General features: G+C 32.5%; 1 protein-coding gene across 6 annotated transcripts in view; it reads right to left on the bottom strand.

Annotated features, from left to right (window-relative positions):
* The window catches only part of 5-HT2B (5-hydroxytryptamine receptor 2B), a 188,148-nt gene that overhangs the window by 68,400 nt on the left and 94,550 nt on the right, over window positions 1–25,198 (bottom strand). For all 6 annotated transcript variants that reach the window (XM_076372502.1, XM_076372497.1, XM_076372500.1 and 3 more), the window contains exon 3: window positions 2,651–2,883. In XM_076372502.1, the coding sequence (XP_076228617.1) occupies window positions 2,651–2,883 (233 nt within the window). The remainder of the gene's footprint in view (window positions 1–2,650; window positions 2,884–25,198) is intronic.

The following is a 25,198-nucleotide window of genomic DNA, read 5'->3' as shown; positions in this document are numbered from 1 at the left end:
AATCGTTCAAAGTTTTAAAAAGAAAAAGCATCCTCGCTTTTCGACCCACAATATAAAAATGTATCGCCCGATATAAACCCGATATAAAAATGTTTTTGTTAAAATTTAGTAGGCGTTTCTTTTGAAAGCAGCAACGATTAGAGTAGTGTAGGGCAGGGAAACTTTGTTGCATGATATTTTTCCCAAAGTTATAACACTTGAAATATTAGCAATTTTCCATCGAAAAATTGATCCTTTAATTCTTCACGCCGATGTTTTATTTTTCTCTATTGGCAATAAAATAGATTCCATTTTTCGCATAAATTATCGGGAAGAAAGGACGTTATGGTAAGCCGATACTCGGTGTTATGGGAAACCGTAAGGTATAACGGTCTGTTGCAATATGCACGTTCGATAAACCTTGAAACGCGTCTTCGAGGTGATCCCATCTTCGGATTTAAGATCAATAATCTGAAGATGAAAGGAACACTTGGATCCACATATCCATTCATCATAGGAACACCATATTAGAAAATTCAAAATATTAATCAATTTATTTAATGCTTGTATGTTCAGTGCGAATTTGATTTTGTTTATTATAATAAATCCTTGATTTTTGGATATTTGTTATTTTATTATGGCAAAGTGATCTGATATCATGTTGATCATGTTTGAAATCTGTATTATCTAAAATATATAATTTGTCCAAGAATGTATATTCCTCAGTTAGATCGACAAATTTTTTAGACCCAGGTCTTTCCACATTATTTCTGGTTTGCCTCTGAATAGTTAACTTTTGCGTCTTCTGTATACAAATTGTATGCAAGTATAAATTAATTAATCAATTTCGCTTTTTAACGTGTTTAACCCAAAAATATTAATAAAGTACCTACAAAATATCAAACTGTAATTATGTTTACCGCTACAAATCGTACGCTGCAAGAGCAGGATACTATGTAACTGAAGAGTATCTGAATTAGGTGATCCTCAGATGCAAAATAAAATAACAAATATGTTAATGTGAGCACTTTAAAATAAACTCAAATAAATAAATAAAATATATATAAATAAAATACAAATAAATAAATAGAATACAGATGAATAAGATATAAGTAAATAACTGAAATACAAATAAATAAATAGAATACAGATGAATAAGATATAAGTAAATAACTAAAATAAAAATAAATAAAATATCAAACAGCGTCCGAGGAAAAAGGTAAAAAGATAAAGAAAATAAAAGAATTGTAGAATACAAGGCATTATAAGATGCTCGAGGAATACTGAAAATTCTAGTTATAAACTTGTTGCGATAGAATTTAGGTTGTCTCACTGGCGCAAGTGCAAACATTCGTGTGACAACGAAAGTGTTAAATAATCCTACACGTCATTTCGCCAGTTTAAAAATTCCGAACGGTATGACGACTAATAAACAGTTCGAGAAATTTTACTCGCACTTCGATCTGGAACTCTAATTTCACCGCGTTTCCACAGTCCGTACCGCGAGCCCGCCATTAGGGAATTCGATAACCGTGCTTCGCATGCGGCAATGGCGTGCGTAGCCGCGATGCACTTCGATAACCTACACCTGGCACTCATTACACTCGAAACCTTCTGTATTTCCTCTTGAACATCTACAGCAACCCTTTCCCCACCATGCCGAAGTATAATTAGCAGTCACGAGCCTCGCTCGTTACGTTTACTTCATCTCGAACCGCGGTATTCTGTCTTTTTCTTTCTTTCAACGGGATGGACGCGCAACGGTGCAGTCGCTTCGAGATCTTAAACCTGTCGAGGATCGCATTAACCTTTGCACTGCGACTTTCGACTGCGGTTCAGCCGTTCTCTCATATTTTGAAAGAACACATTTCTACGCGAGCCTACGTTTTTTCGCATGGTAAATTATGACAGTATTTCAGTGATATTGATTATACGCGAAAGTTTACTTTTGTTCTTCTGAAATGTCATTATCAGTATTTTTTCGTTAAGCTAAGTGAAATGAATTTGCAGTTCTGGAACTTATACCAGTTTTTCTTTTTCGTTCTTTCTTCTTTAAAAGTAAATCGTGTACTTTATTCGAATTTCTTAATCAAGTTTCCACTTCATTTTTAACTTTCTTCGTTACTTTAACTTTGTAGGTGAAAGAAATTGATTACTTTAATACTTGCTATTAAAGTGAAACTAAACTTTCATTTCACAATCACATACTACAGTCAAATTTCTTAAATAAATAACCATTCACGCGTAAACGAAATTGTAAGGTCTCGATAATTTTTTAGGAAGAATAGCCTTTATGTTATTATTATATTAATATTATATAATCTATTTTATAGACTTACCATTGGTTTCAATTTTCAATAATGTTACATTCGTTTAGTCTTTTTCGATTGATTCGTATTCTCATATTTCCAAAGATACTTTTCAACTTGATAGAAGTAGACAAGAACATTTTTACTAGTATACGTGTTCTATCTTTTTTATTTAACATTTTAAATATGTAAATTATCTAAGGCCAACAACAGGGTTAAAATCGTTCAAATCTCACATTAATATTATCTATTAATAGTTTATCAAGTATAGTTCGAGGTCTTTCACTGCCAGTCATGAAACCTATTACATTCTCGAAACTAAGTGTAACGGAACGTCGTAGATTTCGCGAGAAGTGTCTCACCTTCGAATACATTAGACTGAGCGGCAAGCTCATGGCGATGCTGAGGATCCACACAAAGATAATTTTGAGAATAACCCTCCGCCTGGTCTTGTTGCGACCGAATTTCATGGGATACCGTAGGCTCAGGTATCGATCCACGCTTATGGTGCACAGGTGCATGATGCTCGCGGTGCAGAACAATACGTCCAGGCAAATCCAAACGAGGCAGTAGACCGATGGCAGCGGAAAATAACCTGAAATGATAATTGATATGTATACACATCGCTCGAATCAATTAGAGAATGATTTGACAATAATGTATTCAAATTAACCCGTATGCTGACAAGCGAAATGTCTGGATTTATCCGAATTTTCGTTATTACAATATTTCATAATGTTTTGCAGTATTTTACAATGTTGTATAATATTTTACGATATTTTACGTAAATTCTTTACTTTTGAAGTAACCATAAAAATGTTTTAAAAAATGGCATTCTAAAGTGATTTTGTCAAATTTCTACTAAAACGAAATAACAACATAAGGGTTAATGAGATAATTTATTATGAAATTCGATTGATTTTCATTTCGTTTTCGTTTCAAGAGAAGAAAAGTAACAAATATCGAAGTTAAATCGCAATCATTTTTAGTTAGAGATTTTGTAATCCGTTTCCGTTGGATTTCATTTATTTATTTATGTATTTATTCGAAATTTCGGTCTTCGTGTGTAATCAATTACTTTAACACGATATTCGAATTTTAGCGAGTTTTCAATTTTCCGTTTACTCCTCCGATTTTCATATTTTTCTGTGCAAAATCGCAAGTGAAATTTATATTTCGTGTAGATACAACGAGAACCCCATATCCGCAGGAGATTGGTTCCAAGATCTTTCGCGGATAGTAGCGAATGGCATTATATATACACACACACACACGCGCGCGCGCACTTATTTGCACATATACTTTATAAGATTATATATGAAATTTTAATTAATACAATTACTAGTTTCAATATAACATTACTTTATTAATTTATAATTGTACATAATATCGTTAAACGTAAAAATATCATACATAAAATATTAAAATGAAAACAGTTACATATATAATACATTTTTAAAAAATCAGGTTCTTTTAAAAGCAATGCATTTATTATATTATATAACACTTAATATTTGCACTTAACATTCTTTAAAATATTTGTTATATTCGTGATCTGTAGCGACGATTCGCGAATCATCCTGTAGCAATTCAGGTTAGAATAATTGTGTAAACATATTAGGGACAAATCATATAATTAAATGCAATTTTCTGTAGTTACGATGAATCATATAACAAAATAGAATTTTTTCACACTGTATATCGTAGGGACAGTTTTACTGCGACACAATCAAACATTCAAAACTATGAAAATAAAGCAAAATTTTGAATTTATTCATTTATAACTTATGAGAAACACGAATATCATTTTATCGTTTAAAAACGATGCAAAAATACAAGTATGTGTAATTAAGAATGTGTTTAAGTAAATACAGTTTAAAATATCGTACCATATGAAGGGTGCTTTTCTATTTTAAAAAATGTAAGTATCTCAAGAAACACTGAGTTTACCAAAGAAATATTTTTACAAATATTATTTTGTATGGCAGAATACATCATGAGATACAAATTGCTTCATACAGGTTGAGTGAAGAAATTCACAAAATCATATTCCCTCTCTTTATAATGCGTTGCCATTTGTTGAAATGAATTTAATGACCTGCCAGATAAAACAACTAATTCCTGTACAATAAATGTTACAAATAGCATTACATACATGCATGTCTTATTCATTGACTTACCATCGTTTATTTATTTATGCATTTATTTTCCTCCAAGAAACGCACATATTTTTTTATTCTTTTATTTTACGAAAATGTGTAACGTTTTTAATATTTTCCTTAACTATTTATTCTTCAGAGACGAGCAAGTGAGTCATTCAGGCTTTCAGCTGCTGATACCGAACCATTGTGTAATACATTAATATCATAAATTATACAAGTGCTTGAGTTTTACTCTATCCAGGTTAACATCGTAACCTTCCCACTTCCAATATTTTATACCTATTATTCAAATGCTCCAAAATTTGACCACGATAATAGCGTGACCCATCGAATTCAGCCAAATAAAGAACATTTAAAAGAACGATAAGAAAGAAAGAAAATTTGAAACATATTCCAAACTCACCCCCATAAAAAAATTCGTAATTAATCATGCTCATAAAATTCCGAATCTCAACGTCTCTCAAATATATTTCACCCACTCCCTGTTTCCTGTCGTGCCACCGGTCGTATTCGCATTTATCTTCGAAACTTACTAACAGCTTCCGAACCGCTTGAAAAAAACTGAAGAAAGCGACCCCTATCGCGCGCGTATCTCACGGGAAACAGGAATTTTTACTTAAAACGCGAACATTCCGAGCCGTCACGCTCTCCTCGTCGCGCGGCGACTCAAACCAGCCCCGTCCCTTTCGAACTTTCCACGGTTTCTTAACCAGTTAACTGCGTTCGACGAGAATACACACGAGTTTATTTGTTAAATACGACGAGTATTTAACAAACACGAATGTCACTTAATTTTGTCAAGTTCAAATTAAATATTATTTTTCTATTATCAATTATGGCGTGTAAGAATAAAGCCATATTAATCCCTTGCCTTATAACATCGTGTCAGATTCGTAGCGAAGATTTCAAATGGAATTTAACAAGTACGAAAGTCACTCAATTTTTTCCAGTCTAAATTAAATATAATTTTTCTATCATCAATTATGGCGCGTAAGAATAATAAAGCAGTAAGGTAATGGCACCAGTAATTGATCCGATATCAGTAGTTGACCATTTTTCAAGAAAACGTAACAAATAAGGTTTTTGCGATAGATATGCTGCAGCATCTACCAATCCAACTCCAGAACACTTTTACTTGAATGAAATTGTTTATCGTGAAAACTAACAAATTATTTCACTAACGTTGGTTGTACGCCTCTAACTTCCAACATGGAACTAACTTCTTTTCATTTGTATCTGTCCTTTTATTTGTAATTTGTCATAATCGTCGCAAATAAACGATATTAAAGTAATCACTTTCAGCGTTCTTCGTTCTTATATAAGTGGTCAACTGTCAACTAACGTATGGTCAATTACTAGTTTTCACGTTTTAAAGAATGGTCAACTTTTGACGTAAGTAATGAATTTTAAAAAATGTCTATCAAATTTGGATCATATAACTTTATCTTCGCTTTGTTACATAACGTGAGACGTTCAACCAGCATTTTCATGCATAGTCTCTCTATATAATAAAGGAGCAAGCATTTGCTATTATTCAAGCAGACAATTTTTCTTAACTGGTCAACTATTGATACTTTTACCTTATTTACTGTTTTTAGATAAACATGTAATTCTTCTTCGTTTCGCTGTAGCTTTTCGTTAGAACATATCATTGATGCATTTGACACGAGTTTGACGAGTATGCACTTTATTATTTGATTTTATCGCGCGCACAATGAGAAATTTTTCATCCCCAACTAAGGAATACTCTATATAATCATACACATATTGTAGGTATCCTGTCTGCATAATTTAAAGTAGTTGCCAGTGGCCTAATCAGATTTAGACAACACAAAATATACAATGAAAATACAGTAAAGATTTAATTACAGAAATTTGCAAGTTGCCCCGATGAAGTAAACAAAAATAGACTAGACGTGTTAATTTAATAATGCGTAAAATATTAACTTGATATTTCATTTAAAAAATCAGTGCGCTTTACAAGCAAGTTATAAGGACAATTTCCGGTGGTACGGAACGTGTTAACCTTTTGTACTCCAATGACCGCTCTCAATGGTCACTTGATTCAGCAGATACAAAATTATAAAATTTAATGTTTAATGTTAAGCTTCATACAATGTATCAATATGTAGAATATTGAATAAAAAAAATTGGGCTCCTTGCTTTCAAAACATGTCGTCTGTATCTCATAAAAAAATGTTGAATATTTCTAGTGAAGTAACTGGCGCTTTTGTACACGGTCCGGAAAAACTCGACGGGATAAGGTTCGAAGAAGAACTGGGAAGTTTTCATCAGCGACTCACCGTAACTCGTAAAAAGCTCGGCATTTCGGGATCGATCGGAATTTCCCCAATACTACACTTGTGATTTTGCATTCCACGGGTTCAAGTTACCGCTGAATTGGATTTCCAGTTGACTCGGCCGCGAGCATCGTTAGCCTTTGCCCCCATCGATACTTGCCACCTTTCGCGTTTGCTTTATTTTACTGTGGCACGTGAAGTACCGCGAGAAAAGGAGCGCGGGTCAATGATAGGGTCGCACGGAACAAAAAATCGACAAGCTGCTGGGTTACCGGGTTCCTTGGCGGACCTTTCGACGCTGCTAAACTTCTGCTGTGAGTGTTAATCGCTTCACCTACAATATCAGACACGTGAAGAAAATTTCAAACTGAATTTGAGAAATCTAAGTGTTATTCATATTTTTTTAAATACAAATTGAATATCGCTTTCCTATCATTAATCGTTAAACTTTGAAATAAACGTAGACATAGAATTGATTAAAATTTAATTAATTTGAAATGAAGAATTTAGAATTAAGAATTTTAAATTGAGGATTTGAAATTGAGAATTTAAAATTAAGAATTTAAAATTCAAAATTAGGATACAAATTCCCAATCCTTGTTACGCTATAAGTTTAAATCACAATTCGAATAAAATTTTGATCTGTAAAATTATCAATTTTATACAAATCAGAAAATTTGTTGTATTACATGCATTTCAGAATATGATAAAAATGTACGAGAAATAAATTTGATCTCGAAGATTCGACGGTAAATATTATGCTACGTGTATATATGGGCGTGTACCGTCGGAATCGAATTTGGAGATTAAATACACGATTGAAAATTAGTTTCAAAATAAACGAATCCTTTCGTGCTGGCGAAAAATCGTTCACGTCACGGAAGTTATTTTTAGAATTTCCCCCGTTTCAGAGAACACGTTATTTGCATAACCGCGTGAGCGATTTGCGGACGATTGTTAGGGGAAAAAGCAGGCTAACTCGTTATAGAATTGTTTATCTTGTAACGAAACTAATAATCCCTGAAAGCCGAATGTACAATCATCGGAATCGGTGAATGTGAACATGCCACGTTTCTAACATCCAGCATTTCCGTTCACGAATTGTATTCGTCGAAATTTTTTGTTCGACACAGTACTGAAACTGTGTGCAACGAAATTGTCAACTTTTTTGTCGAAATTGATTGTGCCGGGAATATGCAATACGATCTGAAAGCAGAACAATTATAAATTGCTCGCAGAGATATTAATTTCAATCGTGCAAATCAATGCGATTCGTGTTTCGAAATCATTGTATTATAGAGTTTACAAATTACACAAACTATTACTTACTTATCAGCACTAATTCTTTGCCCCATTATAGAGAATTTGAAAACGATGCTTAATTTTACATATATATTAACATTAAATACTCTTATTTATTATTTTATTATTTTATTATATTATATTATATTATTATGCAACTTTATTACACTATTTATCATTTTATTATATTATATTATATTGATATACTATTTATTATTTTACTATATTATTAAATTAAATACTACTATCATTTATTGATATTGAAGTTTATGCAAGATTGAATTGCTTAGAATTCATCGTTACATCAGAAGAAGAATATTTAGTAAATTGACTCAATATTGCTTCTTAAGGGTAGCCGAAAAATTAAAAAATATAGAAGTATATTTTTCAAGAGAAAAAGGGGGGTAGGATAATCAAGAAAAAACAGAAGGTACGTTGAGAAAATATTTCTTCAGAAGTAAGGGGTTTATAGTATGAGCTAGGAGCAATTGGTTATATAGTTATATCTAGAAGTTATATATCAGAAATGTGAAAGAAAAACTGGAATATCAAACGTGATTTAACTAATTTTATTAATTATTTTTATTAACTCTTCGCACTGAAAAATTTGTTAACGGAAATATTCAACATTTTTCCATGAGACACAGACGACATTCTTTGAAACTTATTTTGATTTATGAAAGAAAAGCTCTTAGGGATAGTATATTTGTAAATTAAATAAAAACACGACTGAAAAGAAATGAAAATAAACATAGTAAATTATTGTGCATACGTAATATAAATGCATATTATAAAGTTGATCTCTTCTCATTATATTCTAATTATATATACAAATCTTAATTATATATAAGACTCTACAATTTTGTTATATCAAGTCAAGTGGCGACTAAGAGTCACTTTCCAAGTGCAAGGAGTAAACAAAAATTTTAATTAATTAAGATTACAAAATTATACATTTTTTCTAACGAGTCTAAAGTCTGCCACATACTGAACCAATATGTTTAAATAATAACGATAAATGATATTGAAATTTATCAAATGAAATAATATAAACTTTTCTCAATGGAAACAGAAACAAAAGGAAGGACAAAAATTGAAAAACTAACTAATCGGATAATATCGGAATTGATATAAAGTTAAATGAATGAAATAAAAAGCATAATAATTCATCAAATTTTAAAACCGTTTATTTAACCGGTTCGCGGTACGATTAGTGTTAACACGAATGCCGTAGGTATCACCGGTGTTCCCTAACCAAATCCAATCACTATAATTCACTCAATTAAACGATGATTATATAAAAACTTCTCCATATTAGAAATAATTGTGGTATTAATGGAAATGAAATATGTTTTATTTTAAAAAACATAGGAACAGTTAATTGAATAAAGTACAAATAAATATAAAACGATATAACTCGCAGCATACAGGTCTTTTCTCTTCTCAGGTCAAAGCAACTCTCTCCAACAACTCTCGCCATCCGCACTTAAAAATCATTCTCTCCCCCACAAACATTCTTCTCATTCACACTTCCAACAAATTCTCAATTACACCCTACTCTCACCACCACGCACTCATCATCCTTGCTTACGCTTCGCTCGGGAAAACCCGCCAACCCTTGGGCCTGGTCTCCATCAGTCCCTTTCTCATTTATGGCCCTCTTCCTGTCTTTCAGAATACTGTTGCTCAAAACTACGATACTACATAATGCAACCTAAATCGATGACGTTTAACAAGATAACCGTGCAACGATGATAACGCAATTCAATCAAATACTTTGATATTATATTTCACTCCCTTTCGTGTACTTTTCACCGTGAAATCGTTCGGCATTCAACATGTTAAAAAATATAAACACATTTAAGATAATCGAAATCAAATCTGCCTTTCAGGTTCAGCGAAAAGGAGAATCCTTAAAAATGTTTCGCTCTTCATGGGAGAGTCTTTCAACGGTCGATTAATTTGAACGATCCCACCCCTATTATCCGTGGGGGCTGGATCACGTTTTGTTTGTCAAACGAACGACGCCGCAGCGAATCGACGAGCGTCACTCTACAATCGTTTTTACACGGGTCGTCGCATCGCCGGTGTTCCGTATTTTGTGCCACGGTTACAACGATCGTTAAAATGAAACGCTGCTCCCTCCTCGAGACTAAGACCGACCGGTCCAACCTTAATGATATCGCGCCGCTCGTAAAACGGAACTGTGTATCAAATTTATCGTTAGCTCGCAATTATAGACGGCCGACAAAGTAAACGGTATTAATAAAAATAAACGGCGGACTTCGACCCAAATACACTGCGAGGCTTGTCGGGCAACTTGTTGAACTTTTATAACGTCGACGAATTAACCTCTTGCCCTGGAAATTAACCACTTGCCCTATGATTTATTTCTTGACTATGATCTATTCAACTACTTTGTCGTTAATAATTTATTAAAGAAAGAAAACAGTTCCATGTTTATTTTATGTCTACGCTTACTCAAAAGACTAACGATTGGTAATAGAAATGTAATATTTTATTTATACGTATAAAAAATAAATAACACTTAGATTCGTCGAATGGAGTTTCAAATTTTCGTAAAATTTAACGTCGAAATGTTTTAAATGAACATAAAAAGTTAAAAATTTTGTTTTTACCTGTTTCGTGTAAATATAGACACTAGTTTTGTTTAGTAATCATTTTGTACGGAGTGATACATTTCAAAATAATTTAGTGTTTGTAATGCAACAAGATTATCTAGATATTATATTCATTTTTTACCTGTTACTGAAATATAAGATCAATGTTTCTTTGCTATGTTTTTATTAAGAATATCATTTGTTAATATAAATAATGCCTTCTCTTATATAATTAAGAGTTGAGATTTCTAATAAATCTATTCTTGTGCACGTATTGAATTTTTAAACATATTAATGAAATTATTAGGGGAAGGATAGAAGAAACATAAACATGACATTAAAAAAACAGAAATGTATGGAAATGGCAACCTTCAATTGATTGTTATATTATCGCATAACGGTGACGTACATTTGCGAATGAGAATCTAGTTCTGATACTCTAGTAGTCAACTACAGTTGCCTCTCATAATCAAACAGAGAGTAAAGTCCTCGACTAGAGTGGCCTTTCGGAGCCAAAGGGTTAGCGATTAACGGAACGTACATAATAGACTTAATAAATGAAACATTCAATAAAATCTACAGTTTAATTAAATAAAATCATAACCAAAAACCAAATAAAATCAACCCTTAGTATTTGAGCCATTAATTTACGAAAGTGATTAACTTTACAAAATAAAAAATGGAAAAATTCGATGAAACTAAAGACATAGGTAAATACCCCAAAACCAATCCTATTTTCTAGTATCAAATCTTTAAAATATTCAACTCGATTTACACAAAAATCCGTTCCACGTCGGTACAAAAGAAAATAAAATAGTGGAAAGAAAAACTGGTATAAGTTTCAGAAATACATATTTATTTCACATATCCAAACAAAAGAAATAATAAAACAATAACATTTTAGAAAACAAAAGTACATCTTATTGGGTATTGCTAAATTCAGAACGTGTAAATTAAGATCGCACATTAAAACGTATCGCGTAAATAGTATCCTAATTTACCGTGTAAAAATGTACCGCGTAAATTGAAGCTCGAGAGTACTCAATTCGAAATCTCATAGAGTCGACGAATTTTTCATAACCAGAACGTAATTTTCTCGAAGATTAAACAAACTCGTGCGAGAATCACACAGAAGCGTTTACAGTGGAACAAAAGAGGATTGATCCGACGGCGGCGCGATGAAAATCGAAGGAATCCCCTTGCGCGCGAAATTTTAATCCGTCGCGTCGTCGCGTCCAGCGGAAGCGAAAATCTAATTTTTTGCCCTGTGTCTCTGCGAATAGCCCGTTTAAATTCGCTTAATGCGTCGCGGCGAGATCCATTCCGCCTGTCACCTCTATCTTTTCGCGCTTTTGCGAAACGATCCCGAGAGGGATCTAAATGGAAAAGTATCCGTGCCCCCGTGTCGACCACGGGAGAACCTCAACGGATTTTCCCTTCTACGCGATGACTTTTAACCGTGGAAAAGTTCTAAACGTCCGTCACGACGCACGCGACGCTTGAAACAGTCCTGTCAACTTCAACCGAACAAATCTGGTCCCACGTGAGTTTTCAATTCTCTGAAGTTCCGCCATTTTCTGACGTTCCAATAGGTAAATTATTGAAAAATTGCTGTTTTTAGAATGTGATTTATACGTAGAAAATATATATACACAAAGATATATTTGTATATATGTAAAATATAAATTATATTATAACATATTTATATACGTAAAATATAAATATATAGAAAATATATTTTTATAATATATATTATGTATATCTATTTTGTAATATTATTATCCGCAATAACTTCTTTTTATCAAATAATAAGTATGAAATTTTAATGACCAAACGGATTTTTTAGCCGCCCTTTAGCCCTTGTGTCAGCCATACAAAATGAAACTTTTGCAGAACAAAATTTGCGCTTAATATTTAATCTTATCTATATGTATGAAAATTACATAAAACCATACGCTACGATCTTGAAATATAACAAAACATGTAAACAAAATTCTCAATTTTTAGCTGTATTATTTTTTAAATCGATCATAATTTAAATTAATTTAAATTTATATGGTAAAGTCAATAATTCGAATAATTTGCATAATAATTTTAATAATTTGTGTAATAATTTTAAACATTTTAATAATTTACATAATAATGTAACGCTTTTAATCACGTCTATAATAATGCTATACTTTTAATGGCTCATAGAGTAAGTTAACAATTCCAATCATTTATATGATAATGTAAATTTCGGTCACCGAAGAACGTTCTCATCAAACGAGAATACCCTCTTTAAATTCTCGAGTTACCGTATCCATAAGAGATATCCAAACGTATTTAAGCTGATTCAGTGGATCCAGATGCACTCCAATTTTACCGGTTATTTATTCCTCGATTATCCCAGAAATTCCAAATCTCGTGTCTTCCTGCCCGTTTTCGGGGAGCAATTTTCGAATCTACATAGTTACATGAAAACTGCCGCGGACAAAATTATTTCGCAATTTAAGAAGGCGGTTACGGGGACGCTTTCGAGGGTCGGTCTCTGTGGTCGGTGAATTATTTAAAAAAAGGAACGTGGGCCGGATAAAGTCGCGGCCTGTTGGAGCACGTAATAGCTTCATTAAAAAAAAAGTCAAGGGGGACACGTGAACACGTGAAAACGCTTTTAAAAAATGGAGTTCTTAATTGTTCGTACGTTTAAGTTTTTCGTTGTTTCCCAACCGAAACGTTATTGAGATTTTGTTTCTATGGATGTTAGCTCTGAAAATAGAAAATTAAGGAATTTGAAAGAGCCATTATGAACAATCTAAATTTCTTTATTTTTTATTTGTATTTTGTGAAGTGTCTTTATTTCATATGTAGAAGATTTTGTCACATTATACAATAGATGTACAGTTTGACAATTATTAGTATTATTATTGTTATTGTTATTGTTATCGTTATTATTTAGTAATTAATATAATATTACAATGATTAAATAATAATAATAATAATAATAATAATAATAATAATAATAATACTAATAATAATATAATATTTTATGATTAGACAAAATGTGGAAATTGTGCAACTTATAGGTTAAATAATAATCTTTTAGAATATATTTTGTTATACTAAATTTTATTTTTCAATGACTTCTTTTTAAGTTAGTATTATCATTAAATTAATTATTAACAACGAAAGGACAAACACCTGCATAATTGCAAATATAATAGTGTTTCTTACATGTACAAGCATAGTTCATTCATAAGATATTCATACTAAATACAAATGCATGCATTCCATTTAATATACATTCATTTCATAACGAACCTTTTGTAATTAAAAAATTCAAGCATTTCACTGTGACGAAATAAATGAGTTACCAATTACAAACGACAACAATAAAACGAAGGAAACGATACATATAATTATTGATATACATTTCACATTAAAATAATAATTAAACTCTTGATCTATATATGTATATATTCATGACGGACACAAACTAATAAAACACGAGCAAACATTTACATTAAGAATAATTATCGATATTATTTCATTAACTTCATTGTAACGAATTTCTCACAGGACAATGCGATTATTTCCATTGTTCTGGTGTTTTAAGAATAATTTATTCACACGAGGATGGGAGTTTGCATAGAAATTCGTTGCCTAACCCCAACATTTTCACGAATCGAAGTTGAAACAAGTCGAAGGGAACTAATATTGCGAGAACTACGGATTCCCGGACTATTTTAATTTAAACCGATTGCTCTGTGTAAAACGAGTAAACTCGAAACCACGTTCGAAATTAGAACACAGTGCTAGCTTTTACATCACGTTGTTTAGTAACATTTCCATATGTCGACATTCTATCGGTGTCCTATACGTATAAAGTAATACCATCATACCGTGAGTTTTATACCTAGCCATAAATGTTCGGACCTTCTGTAAATATCTGTATTCGCGTGACTAATTGTCTACGGCTCGCTTTATACAAGACAATTCAAACACAACGTTATATGTACGAGCCAAATAGAGGAAAATCGTAGATACACACCGCAATTTAGTGTTTATCGCTTTTCATTATCAACCGAGTTTTATTTCTAGCAAAGAGCTGTTGATCATTGCGATTTCACAAGCGTTTTGCTTTTGTTTAAAAGTAATGCTTTCATTCAATTTTTCAATGCAGATTCTTCTAGTGTGGATTGTATCACAAAAAAGTCGTATTGAAATATACATTCTTTACATTTCGCGATTTTTTCCAATATGAACTTGTCAGTCTCGACATTGTTACAGTAACGGGATAAACGAAAATTGTGTGTTGTCAAAGAAATGAGATTTACGTGTAAAAATGAATAATGACAACTGTAATTGTGAAAAGAGATGTTCAAGAAAATAGATTTATATAAAATAATTAAACTATCCCAAAAAGTAAAAGTGATGTAAAAAAATTTAATTCCTCTCGAAAAATGATCTCGTAGCTGCTTAGAAATATTTTCCTTGTGCCTTTTCTAAAAAATGAAAATTTTGTTTTTTCTTGTCAGAAATTGATAAATATCTACTACTTGACTTTTATTCATCCATTCAATTCACATTATGTAGTTCAAAAAATTATTTTCTCAGCAATGTATAATATATCTTTTCGTAGCAAACTTTACAGAAGTAGGTATATTAGCTGAATAGAGAATAAACTTTAACAATATAATATGAACACAATACGCGTATAACGAATTTAAAACGACACGAAGCAATTTTTCGAACGAAAAAGGCGGAACGTAGTGAACGAGATAACAAGTTAGAAGGCGCTTTGTAAATTTCTGCGGTTTTAGTTACGTGAACGCTTGAAACGCCGCCACGAGGTATTTTTAATATTTCTTTTCTCCCCTAATTAAGAAGGGAACATTTTTCGAGTTCCTTTTCTCCGGAAAATGATTACAGCGGAAGAATGTTACAATAAACCGCGAACGCATTAATTTTTATGAAGGCTCTCTTTCTTTGCGAGTATTCAAAGGTATTAGATTGGCCAAAAAGTTTTGTCGGTTTACTTCTCAATATCGCGTTTGCATTATAATGTACTAATAAATGAGTGTCTCAACAAATAATAATGGTGTAACGTCTATTTCTTATTTCTGAGAGAAAGAAACTTTTGGAGAACGTTCTTGAATTAATTAAATACAAATATCACAATTAGTAATATTAATATTAATAATTAGTAGTAATTAATATTAGTAATAAAATATTAATTTTTGAAAATTATTTTATTATTAAGATCATTTTTCAAAATTTTCCTTCTCAAGAATGCAAACACAGATCGATTGATAGATTTTGAATTCAGATATAGATACATCGATGAATCGAGAATTCAGAAACAAATACATCGATACATTGAAAATTCAGATGTAGATAGATCGATAAATCTATCTATATAAATAGATCAATACCTGAAAAACAGACACTTAGAAATACAATACAATAATAACGTTGATAATAAATATAAATAATAGGGACCACTATTATTCTAGCCCATTAAATATTCAAAACAAATAAACTAAAAAGTAATAGAAGATTTTCGAATAAAATACGCATAGTTCAATGAACTTCAATTTCACCCAGTGAAATTTTTCTTCAAAATTCATTTAAAACTGCGACGAGACTTTTTTCCCCGCCGAAATATATCCGTGCGTCGGTTTGGTACGTTTCATTTGTATCGTGGGCCATTGCGAGCGCCGATATTGCAGCGCAGCGTGTATTATCACGGGACGTTCATAACAATACGTAAATGGCCGCCGTCAAATTATTTATGAACAGGTTACACTGAATATCATGCGTTGCCGGGTAATACGCGACGCGGGATCATTTTGGCTCGATATGAAATTCTCTTGCACCGGAACGCTGATTAATTAAAACGCGACAGTTCGAAAATCTTGGTGACTTACGGCGAACGAGATTATCGAAAACCGTCAATTATAATGTGTCACGCGACGTGTCGAAACGAAATACAGCGCCGCTCGTAAATATTATAATTCCCAACACGATTGACGGGAATCTGATGTATCGCGAAGATTATTATACTAGCTGAGCCGTTTAGCTTGTCTTATAATATCACCGGGCGAAACTCGCGGTAGAAATTGAATTTAACGCTAAACGTGAAATAATAGTGACCTTCATATCTTCTGTTAGGTTGGTAAGAAATTAATATCGGTATTCGAGTTGTCAAACTTCGACACTTGGTTTTGGCATAACAATTCACTTCATTCTATTTACCTTGTAATATAATTTTACAGTGCAGATGTCGCTCTATGTGCTGATATGTATGCTTTTGTTTTTACTGTTAATTTATGCTCACTTCACGTTATTGACTTAAACATGGATAGGAAGCAAATTCGTATAATACTCTTGTATGAGTATAAACTGGGTCATAGAGCTACGGGGTTGACTCGTAATATCAACGACGCATTTGGGCAAGATACCGTGAATGAACGCTCTGTGCAACGTTGGTTCAAAACATTTCGATTAAATCCGACATTGGTCAATCGGAAGGGCCCAATTCTTTTACGCGACAATGCTCGGCTACACGTCACACAATAAACGCTAGAAAAGTTGAACGAATTGAGTTAGGAAATACTGCTTCGCCCAGGAAATTCCCCGGACCTGTCGCCAACTGATTACCACTTTTTCAAACATGTCGACCAGTACTTGCAAGTGTAAGAGACTTCGAGAAGAATCTGCGTATAAATAATACACACTTTATTACACGCGACAGGAATTACACAATCTTTTCAATACGATTTCTTTCTTTCTCTCTCTCTTTTCTTCTCTCATTGTGCGTCGTTCTCTGAGGCGATCCTGCTAATAATCCTCTCCGTTTCCCGGTCAACGACGGGCATCTTTTTTCGCGTCAACGCAGAAATTAATAATGAAATCACCGGTGATTCCTAACCAAATCGAATTACTATAATTCGCTCAATTAAACGATGATTATTTAAAAACTTCTCCATATTAGAAATAATGCAGCCTGAAGCGATGACGTTTAGCAAGGTAAACGTGCAACAATGATAATGCAACTCAATCAAATACGTTGATATTATATTTCCTTCCACTTCGTATATTTTGCTCCGTAAAACTGTTCGATATTTACCGTGCAATGTAAATACTATTCATTTACTTCGAACTGGAATGAAATACTGTCCCTCTCTTCTTAATGATTAATTGACATCAATATTATTTTTCTTTTTCAAGCGGATATGAAATTTTTTTTCGCTGTTCTTTTCTATCTTTATTCTCTCGTTGCCATTAATAATAACAATGGCAATAACGATTGAACAAAAATATTCGTAGCTCTAATTGAATGGTGTCTGGGGGATTATAATTGATATCAGTAGTTCTTTCTTACAAAACACGTTTTTGTGCAGTAGATAGGGACCGCATAAAAAAAGCCGCACAAAAAAAATGTTCAGAAATTTACGAAATAGTGAGAAAGTGCTTTCAAACAAAATAGATAATTAAATTACACATGGCATCATTAAAAAAAAATGTAATTTCTCATACATGGAGAAATTTTCACAATGCATATAATTCACTGCTACTCGTCGTAGTCCAAAACGCGCATCTTCTTGTGATGAACTGGTTCAAAGTCGCTTTCGTCACTTGAAAAACTACAACAACACCGTTGGAATTCATATACCACATAAAAAAAAATCGCACAAAAGAAATCGCATAGAAAAGGACCGCACAAAAACAGGTTTGACTGTACTAGAAAAGAAGAAAACCACATGTCAATCTCTCGTTATTCGAATAATGAAATGTTTTATTTGCGCTTTCGATTACAGATACGAAGGCTCGAAGCCGCCATTACAGCGGCATTCGGCCGCGAAGGGTTAACACATGTCCCAATATTAGCAGTTATGTCAAAGATATTTTTATGTAATCACTCACTGTGTATACTGCTGCGCATAAAACTTGTAGTATCATGAAACCGGTAAGTAATGGGAGTAGTATTGATATTCCGTTAAACAGTTGGTCCAAATTGGCTATTCACGTAATCAATAGACTGCAGAATATGTATGTAAATTGCTGCTTGCATAGTTCACTTCAAAGAAGACTGAAACGAGGGACAATTTACTTTTTAAAGGACTCATAAAGCTGGAAGTAACGTAAGCACTTCGTTCATTTCTATTAGAATTTATATTACAGTGTTTTCTTTTTATTTATGGCTCGTGCAGATTAGTATAATTAAAAGCAGTTGTGGTACATATTTTTATCACAATTGAATTTCGGATCTTCATGCGTTTTTGGAAAATTTGAAAATTCAAAATCGCATAGAATCTACATGATAAGAAAAAATGTATGAAATATCCAATGTACAGTGATTTTTATAATGATTCGTAGGAAAAACCATTTTCTACTGTTAATTTGTTTTTCTAGTGATATTTTTTAATATTTAAATTATACATGATACGTAGTAATACATTTCGTGCAATTTTCAAATTTTATATTAGAATAAATCATCCCTAGGAAACATTAATCCAAGATTTTGTACATAACTATTATGCTTTCCGTTTATTAGTGTTATCTAATAAGAAACACAGTTATTTTTTAAAAGCCAGTCTAATTGTAGTTAATAAATAAGTTGAAGTCCACAGAATGTTCCAAAACCTTGATACTGTCAAATATATACATATGTATACTTCAATAATTAACCATATTTTGAACTACAATCCTTATTTTGAACAATAATAAAACAACATGTACACGATTAAATGCCTAACACATTTAAACATTAAAAACATTTCTATATTGTAAATAATGGTACCTAACACGGTGACATTCAGCAAGATGAATGTGCAATAATCATAATGCAATTCAATCAAATAATCTAATATTACATTTTCTCCATTTTATATATTTTGCTGTGTGAAATCGTGCGGCATTCAACGTATTAGCCTTGATCAGGCCTTAAGATCTTTTTCGACACAAATCGAGATTAATTTTTGCTGTAATGTTTTTAAGGGGTGGATAAAGGTTAAATAAAGCCACTCCGATACCGGAAAACAGTAACAACTCCGTTAAATTTTTACGAACTTCACTTTCAATATCGAAAGTGAACCATTCACCGTTCAATATCGAAAAAAAACAGAAAGAAAGGAAACGAACAAAATCCTCTTATAACCGTAACATTTTAAAAGTCGATCGCGTTTCACGCGCACGGTAAGTTCTAAATGCCACAGCACTTAAATCCGTTAGCCTTGTCGGTCGAAATATTGTCACGGTCGTGTGAAAATATTCCTGCAGAAAATGATACTATCGAATCTTTATTTATTTATTTTTAAATATAAGGAGAAAATAAATTCAGTTTTTGTATCCTTACATCACATTATAGAGAAGGTATTTAATAAAGGTGATTTAAGAAGAATTTGATGTACTTGAAAGGGTTTGTTCATAAAATTTAATTAATTCTAGAATTTTGTTCGACTAGACAAGCAAAAGAATTATGCAATGGAATAGCAATATTTCGTTCAGATAGGCAAATCAAATTGTAAGTACAAACGCAAACACGTCCTCCTCTTTATTGCAAAACAACTCTTTACAGCTGTTTAGAAACTAGATCATTAAACAACGAAACTAACGTATCAAATAATCTCAAGTTTATTACAGGCATTGTTAACCTATGTAATTTAACACTATATTTACGGAGATTTTCTGTACAGTTTGTTCTATTGTCCTTAGAAAAATGTATATTCGTTCATTTAAATTTTCGAAATTAGAAGATTAAGGGTAGACAATTAAGATACATGTTGCCGTAACTATATCAATTAAAATCGACCCAAACATTTACCAAATAATATTTATAAAATTCAATATGAGTTAAATTGACTCGTTCCGTAAATGAGCCGGTTTTTTTTAATGGTATACGCCCATTTTTGGAAAATATGAATTAATGAAAATTTTACAAATTAACAATTGTACAATATCTTCATAATTAGTCAAAGTAAATTTAACTGTAAAATGTTATGACGCGAATGTTTTTTTTTTAACTGGAATAAGTCCATTCTTAATAATCAATAGCTGAGAATATTTTCTAATTATCATGACTTCTAGCCGTTAATGTTTTAAAAAAATAACATTATAATCAAGATAACGTTGTTATTGCTCAGATGAAATGAATCGAAGTTAATATTAACAATTTGTTATCTAACCGAAGTACTTTATCTTTCACAGTTGTTTATTTTTAATTCTTTATTAATACAACTGAAATATTTTCTAATAAAGTTAACTATTCGTCTACATACATGTACATGCTTCCCTTATAATCATTATTTTTTACATTAGAAAACTACAATTCAAAATAGCCAACTGCAATTAAAATATAAATTATAAATCATAATTGTTCATACTTTTCATAATTTGTTATTATCGAAAGTAATGTAAGTCTACTCGTTCCTAGAATAACCGATTATTTCCCTTAACAATTTCATCAATTATTTTTACATACTAAAACATAACAGTGTTTACAGCTGTAAAAAAAAATCTACCCGAATTTATTCGTTTTCATCAAGTTCTTTTGAACTTTTGATAAAAGCGGAAACCATTAAATATCTCAATATATGAATAAATGGACTTACACCACTTAAAAAAAGACGCTCAAATCTACCGTAAATACGTTATCAATAAACAGCTCTTAAAGAAAAATAGTGTATTGGAAGTAGAGTCGGAAGTAGCGGCGAATCCGCCATTTTGGCAGCGGCAGTGGCTACGTGTGGGGTTTGCAACGCGGTTCGGTTACGAGGACCCAACACGCGAAAATTGCTTTCACATGACGGGAAAATTGAACGTGTAAGCATTCTCTGTCGCGCGCCATTGCCCCACCGTGTCATGCCATGCTATTTTTGCCGACATCTCGCCGCGGCTGATCCTAATTAAAGTTACTCTCTTGCGAAGCGATCGAGACCTTCATTTACCCGACAAAAATGATTACACTGTGCTATAGTTGAAAGGAGGAGATATTCATTTTATTATTTAACCCCGCCACCTGCGACATGAGTTTTCGCAACGCGATCGGGAATATGAACCTTTTGAGGTCAGATTTGATTTCTCATTGTTGGGAGTTGTACGATTTGACAAAATTCTACGATACTTTGATTAACTTGCGAATCTTTGTGGGAATTCAATGTACAGATATAATTACAAAAACAGAATTACTTTACGTCTTTCATATGTTTATTCGCATTGTGCGCATTCTATGCAGTTTGGCACGTTCCAATTTTAAAATTAATCATCGAGGAAGAGGTTAATTGTAGTAAGTTTCTTTTAACACCTTGCCGTCTGATTTATTTCTTAACTATGATCGATACAACTAATTTATCATTAATAATTTATTAGGAAAAGGAAACATTTCGATGCTTATTCTATATTCACGTTAAGGATTGATAATAGGAAAACAATATTTAATTTATATTTAAAAAGAATCAATAACACTTAGATTTCTCAAATTCAATTGAAAATTTTCATTGCGAATCTGACCAGATATTGTGGATTAAAAGGTTAAGTGAAATAAGATGCTTTTTGATGTTACTGGAAAAATGATTAATGAATCATTAACAAGTATTGATTAATTTATTAAATTAATCAAGTATTATGAAGATCCATTTAGACATTTGATTATCAAAAGAAAACACTATTTTTTCGTGGGAGAAATATTAGACGAACAAATAAAAGACTTATTCATTTCTGTGAATTGTTTCAAATTATTCCCAGAAGTCATAAATCCAATCCATAAATCCTTTAACTAGGATTAATTAAAACTTTATAATTTATTGAATGCTTTTAAAACACATCACACTGTTTATGAACTTTTCAAAACCAGTGACCATCCGCACAAAATAAACTTCCCGACAATTGAAAACTATATTTAACATTCCCATTAATTTGATGACATAAACCAGTAAACATTGGTGCAGTGTTTATAATTATTAAAACCGTCTAATTATTAAGAAGTGTATATAACATTTCTATTGATTTGGCGACACAAACTAATAAACATCAGTGCAATATTTATAATTAATAAAACTGTCTAATTAACAAGAAGTACATATAATATTTGTATTAATTCGATAACATGAATCAGTGAACTGCAGCAAGAGGAATCGCAAAAAGGATGAACACCGTTTCCCGCGAGTTTCATTAAAATGTTCCGCGTTCCGTGTCTTTCGCATTTATCCGTTTATAATGCGAGCAGGTGTATTGTTCGTTGATGTATTTATTTCGCGATCCGCTACGCGGAAATTCCGAAACCTTGTTTAATTTGAATACGCGTAAACCGCGGATGAAGGAAGAGGGAAAAAAGCATAGTAGAGACCGATAAGCTGGAATGACCACGATCGCGTAAGATTTACTGCGAGCGTATTCAATTTTGGTAACGAACCAGGCCTGAAGAGGAAATCTCGGCTACAAAACACGCAGGAGGAAAATTATGGCTGTACAGCCCTGAGTAGCATATCATGCGCCCTGTTTTAACACAATTTTCCGCGGTTGTTTGTCCACGATAAAAGAATTGTTATTGCAGAAAAGAACTGATTACATCCAATTCTGGTTTTACACGAATTATTTTTTCTCTTTTTACACGATTTGCTTCAGTTTACATAGATTAGAAAAAATCCATTTTTGCACCGTTTGGTTTGATTTAACACAATCACCCAAATTCCAATGTGAACTTTCATATGGTTTATTATATTATTTCATTGATTCTTTGGGTCTGAAATCAATCTCTATTTTTCTATAGGTACAGCATCCAGCATGTCGCAAAGAAACTGTACCACATTTTGGTTGTTTGTAAAGTGTTTATTAAATATTGTACAATTTGCTTTCAATGTTTATAACGCAATACAGTAACGTATTTTTAGTGTAATCAGATTTTTCTTCGACACCCTGTATTGTTTTGTATATTAACCGAATATAAGAAGACGAATAGGTCGAAATAAATAAGACCACGACGACAGTGAACAGTTAATAATGCAAATAGAATGTTTTTGTATTGAATACATAATATATATTTATTAAATACAAAGTATCATTCATTTTATGAAATCAATTGCCAGATGAACTACTCCTGCAATAATACAAAACACACAGACCTAAGCTTGCTCTGAAATAGAACGTTTCGTATATCAATTAATTAGTATTATAATTATTAATACAATTAATCGGAAATCGTTTCGGATATCCCTCAAATTAAACATCGTCGATTAATCATTCGTGCAACTTGAAGCTTCTATTATCGATGCCAATGAATCGACGAATAACGATAATTAGAAACCGGGGGAAAACGATCCATCCTGCGCCGAGAAACAGCAGAATCCACTTTTAATTACGCAGGCATCGATATGTTTCGAGTCGAATCAGTTACCTTTGCCATCGGGTTATGACGCATGTGCGGCGAACTATTTCGCCGGGAAAACGATAGATCGGCTGAATATAAATTTCCCGCGCGCGCCGCGGCGTGACAGAAAACGCTCGAAGATATATTGCCGTGTTAGAACGATGCCGCTCCTTTCGTTTCCGTTCTCTCTACCCGCCAATCCCTGCCGATTGTCTTTTCTCGTTAGTTCTCTTTTCGTTTGGACGAATGTACATTGGAGAAAGTCCATGCTTTTTCATTGAGAACCAATAATGTGTAAGTAAATCCAAACGAGGGAAAGGTCAAACACTGGTCGTCTATGTTTCGTCAATGCATGCCTTCTTAACCCCTTGCCTTACGATTTATTTCTCAACTATGATCGATGCAAGTACTTTGCCATTAATAATTTATTGGAAAAAGAGAAAAAGTCTAGGCATATTGTATGTCTATGTTTGCTCCAAAGTATAATTATTGATAACAGAAGAATAATATTTAATTTGAATTCCGAAGGATTGAGTAATATTTATTCGTGTTAAATTCTCTTTGAAGTCATCACCATGAGTCTGATACGTTGTTATAGGGCAAGGAGTTAAAAGTCCACACACACGTTGAAACTATTGGGCGATGCAGGCATTGCTTGAAGGGATAGGTTTGAGTCTTCTAAAATTTCATGATACATGTTACACTCAAACAAAAAATGAAAAAAGCTCAAACCCATCATTGACTGTTTTAACGTGTATGGGAGCCTTAAGGGAAGCGTTATCGAGTCTTCGGGTGCAATAAACAGAACGAGAGCCTCGTTAGGGGTAAGGGGGTCATAAGACTAAATAGTGACCTTCAGGACACTCGTTTTGTTGGCGTCGAAGCGACAATATTGAATTAACATAGTTTCAAATCCACACAATTTCCATTTATTCTACGCCTACGGTTTTGCAGACAGTTGTTCAATAGTTACAAATACTTTTTTACATAATGGACGATTCGAAATTCTGATTTCACAAATAACTTTATTTTTGTAATGATCGTTGGAAATACATCTATCCCCCGATTTGCACGGTACTTTATTTGCATGATTTCGATTTTACACAGTTTGCAAAATAAGAGCTTTAACATAAATCTTAAAAACAAACACTTTTGCTGCGCACATATTTCTGTAATT

The sequence above is a fragment of the Nomia melanderi genome, chromosome 12 (assembly GCF_051020985.1).
Source record: "Nomia melanderi isolate GNS246 chromosome 12, iyNomMela1, whole genome shotgun sequence".
Taxonomy (NCBI): domain Eukaryota; kingdom Metazoa; phylum Arthropoda; class Insecta; order Hymenoptera; family Halictidae; genus Nomia; species Nomia melanderi.
Note: the sequence above shows the minus strand (reverse complement) of the source record. Positions and strands in the feature narration are given on the sequence as shown.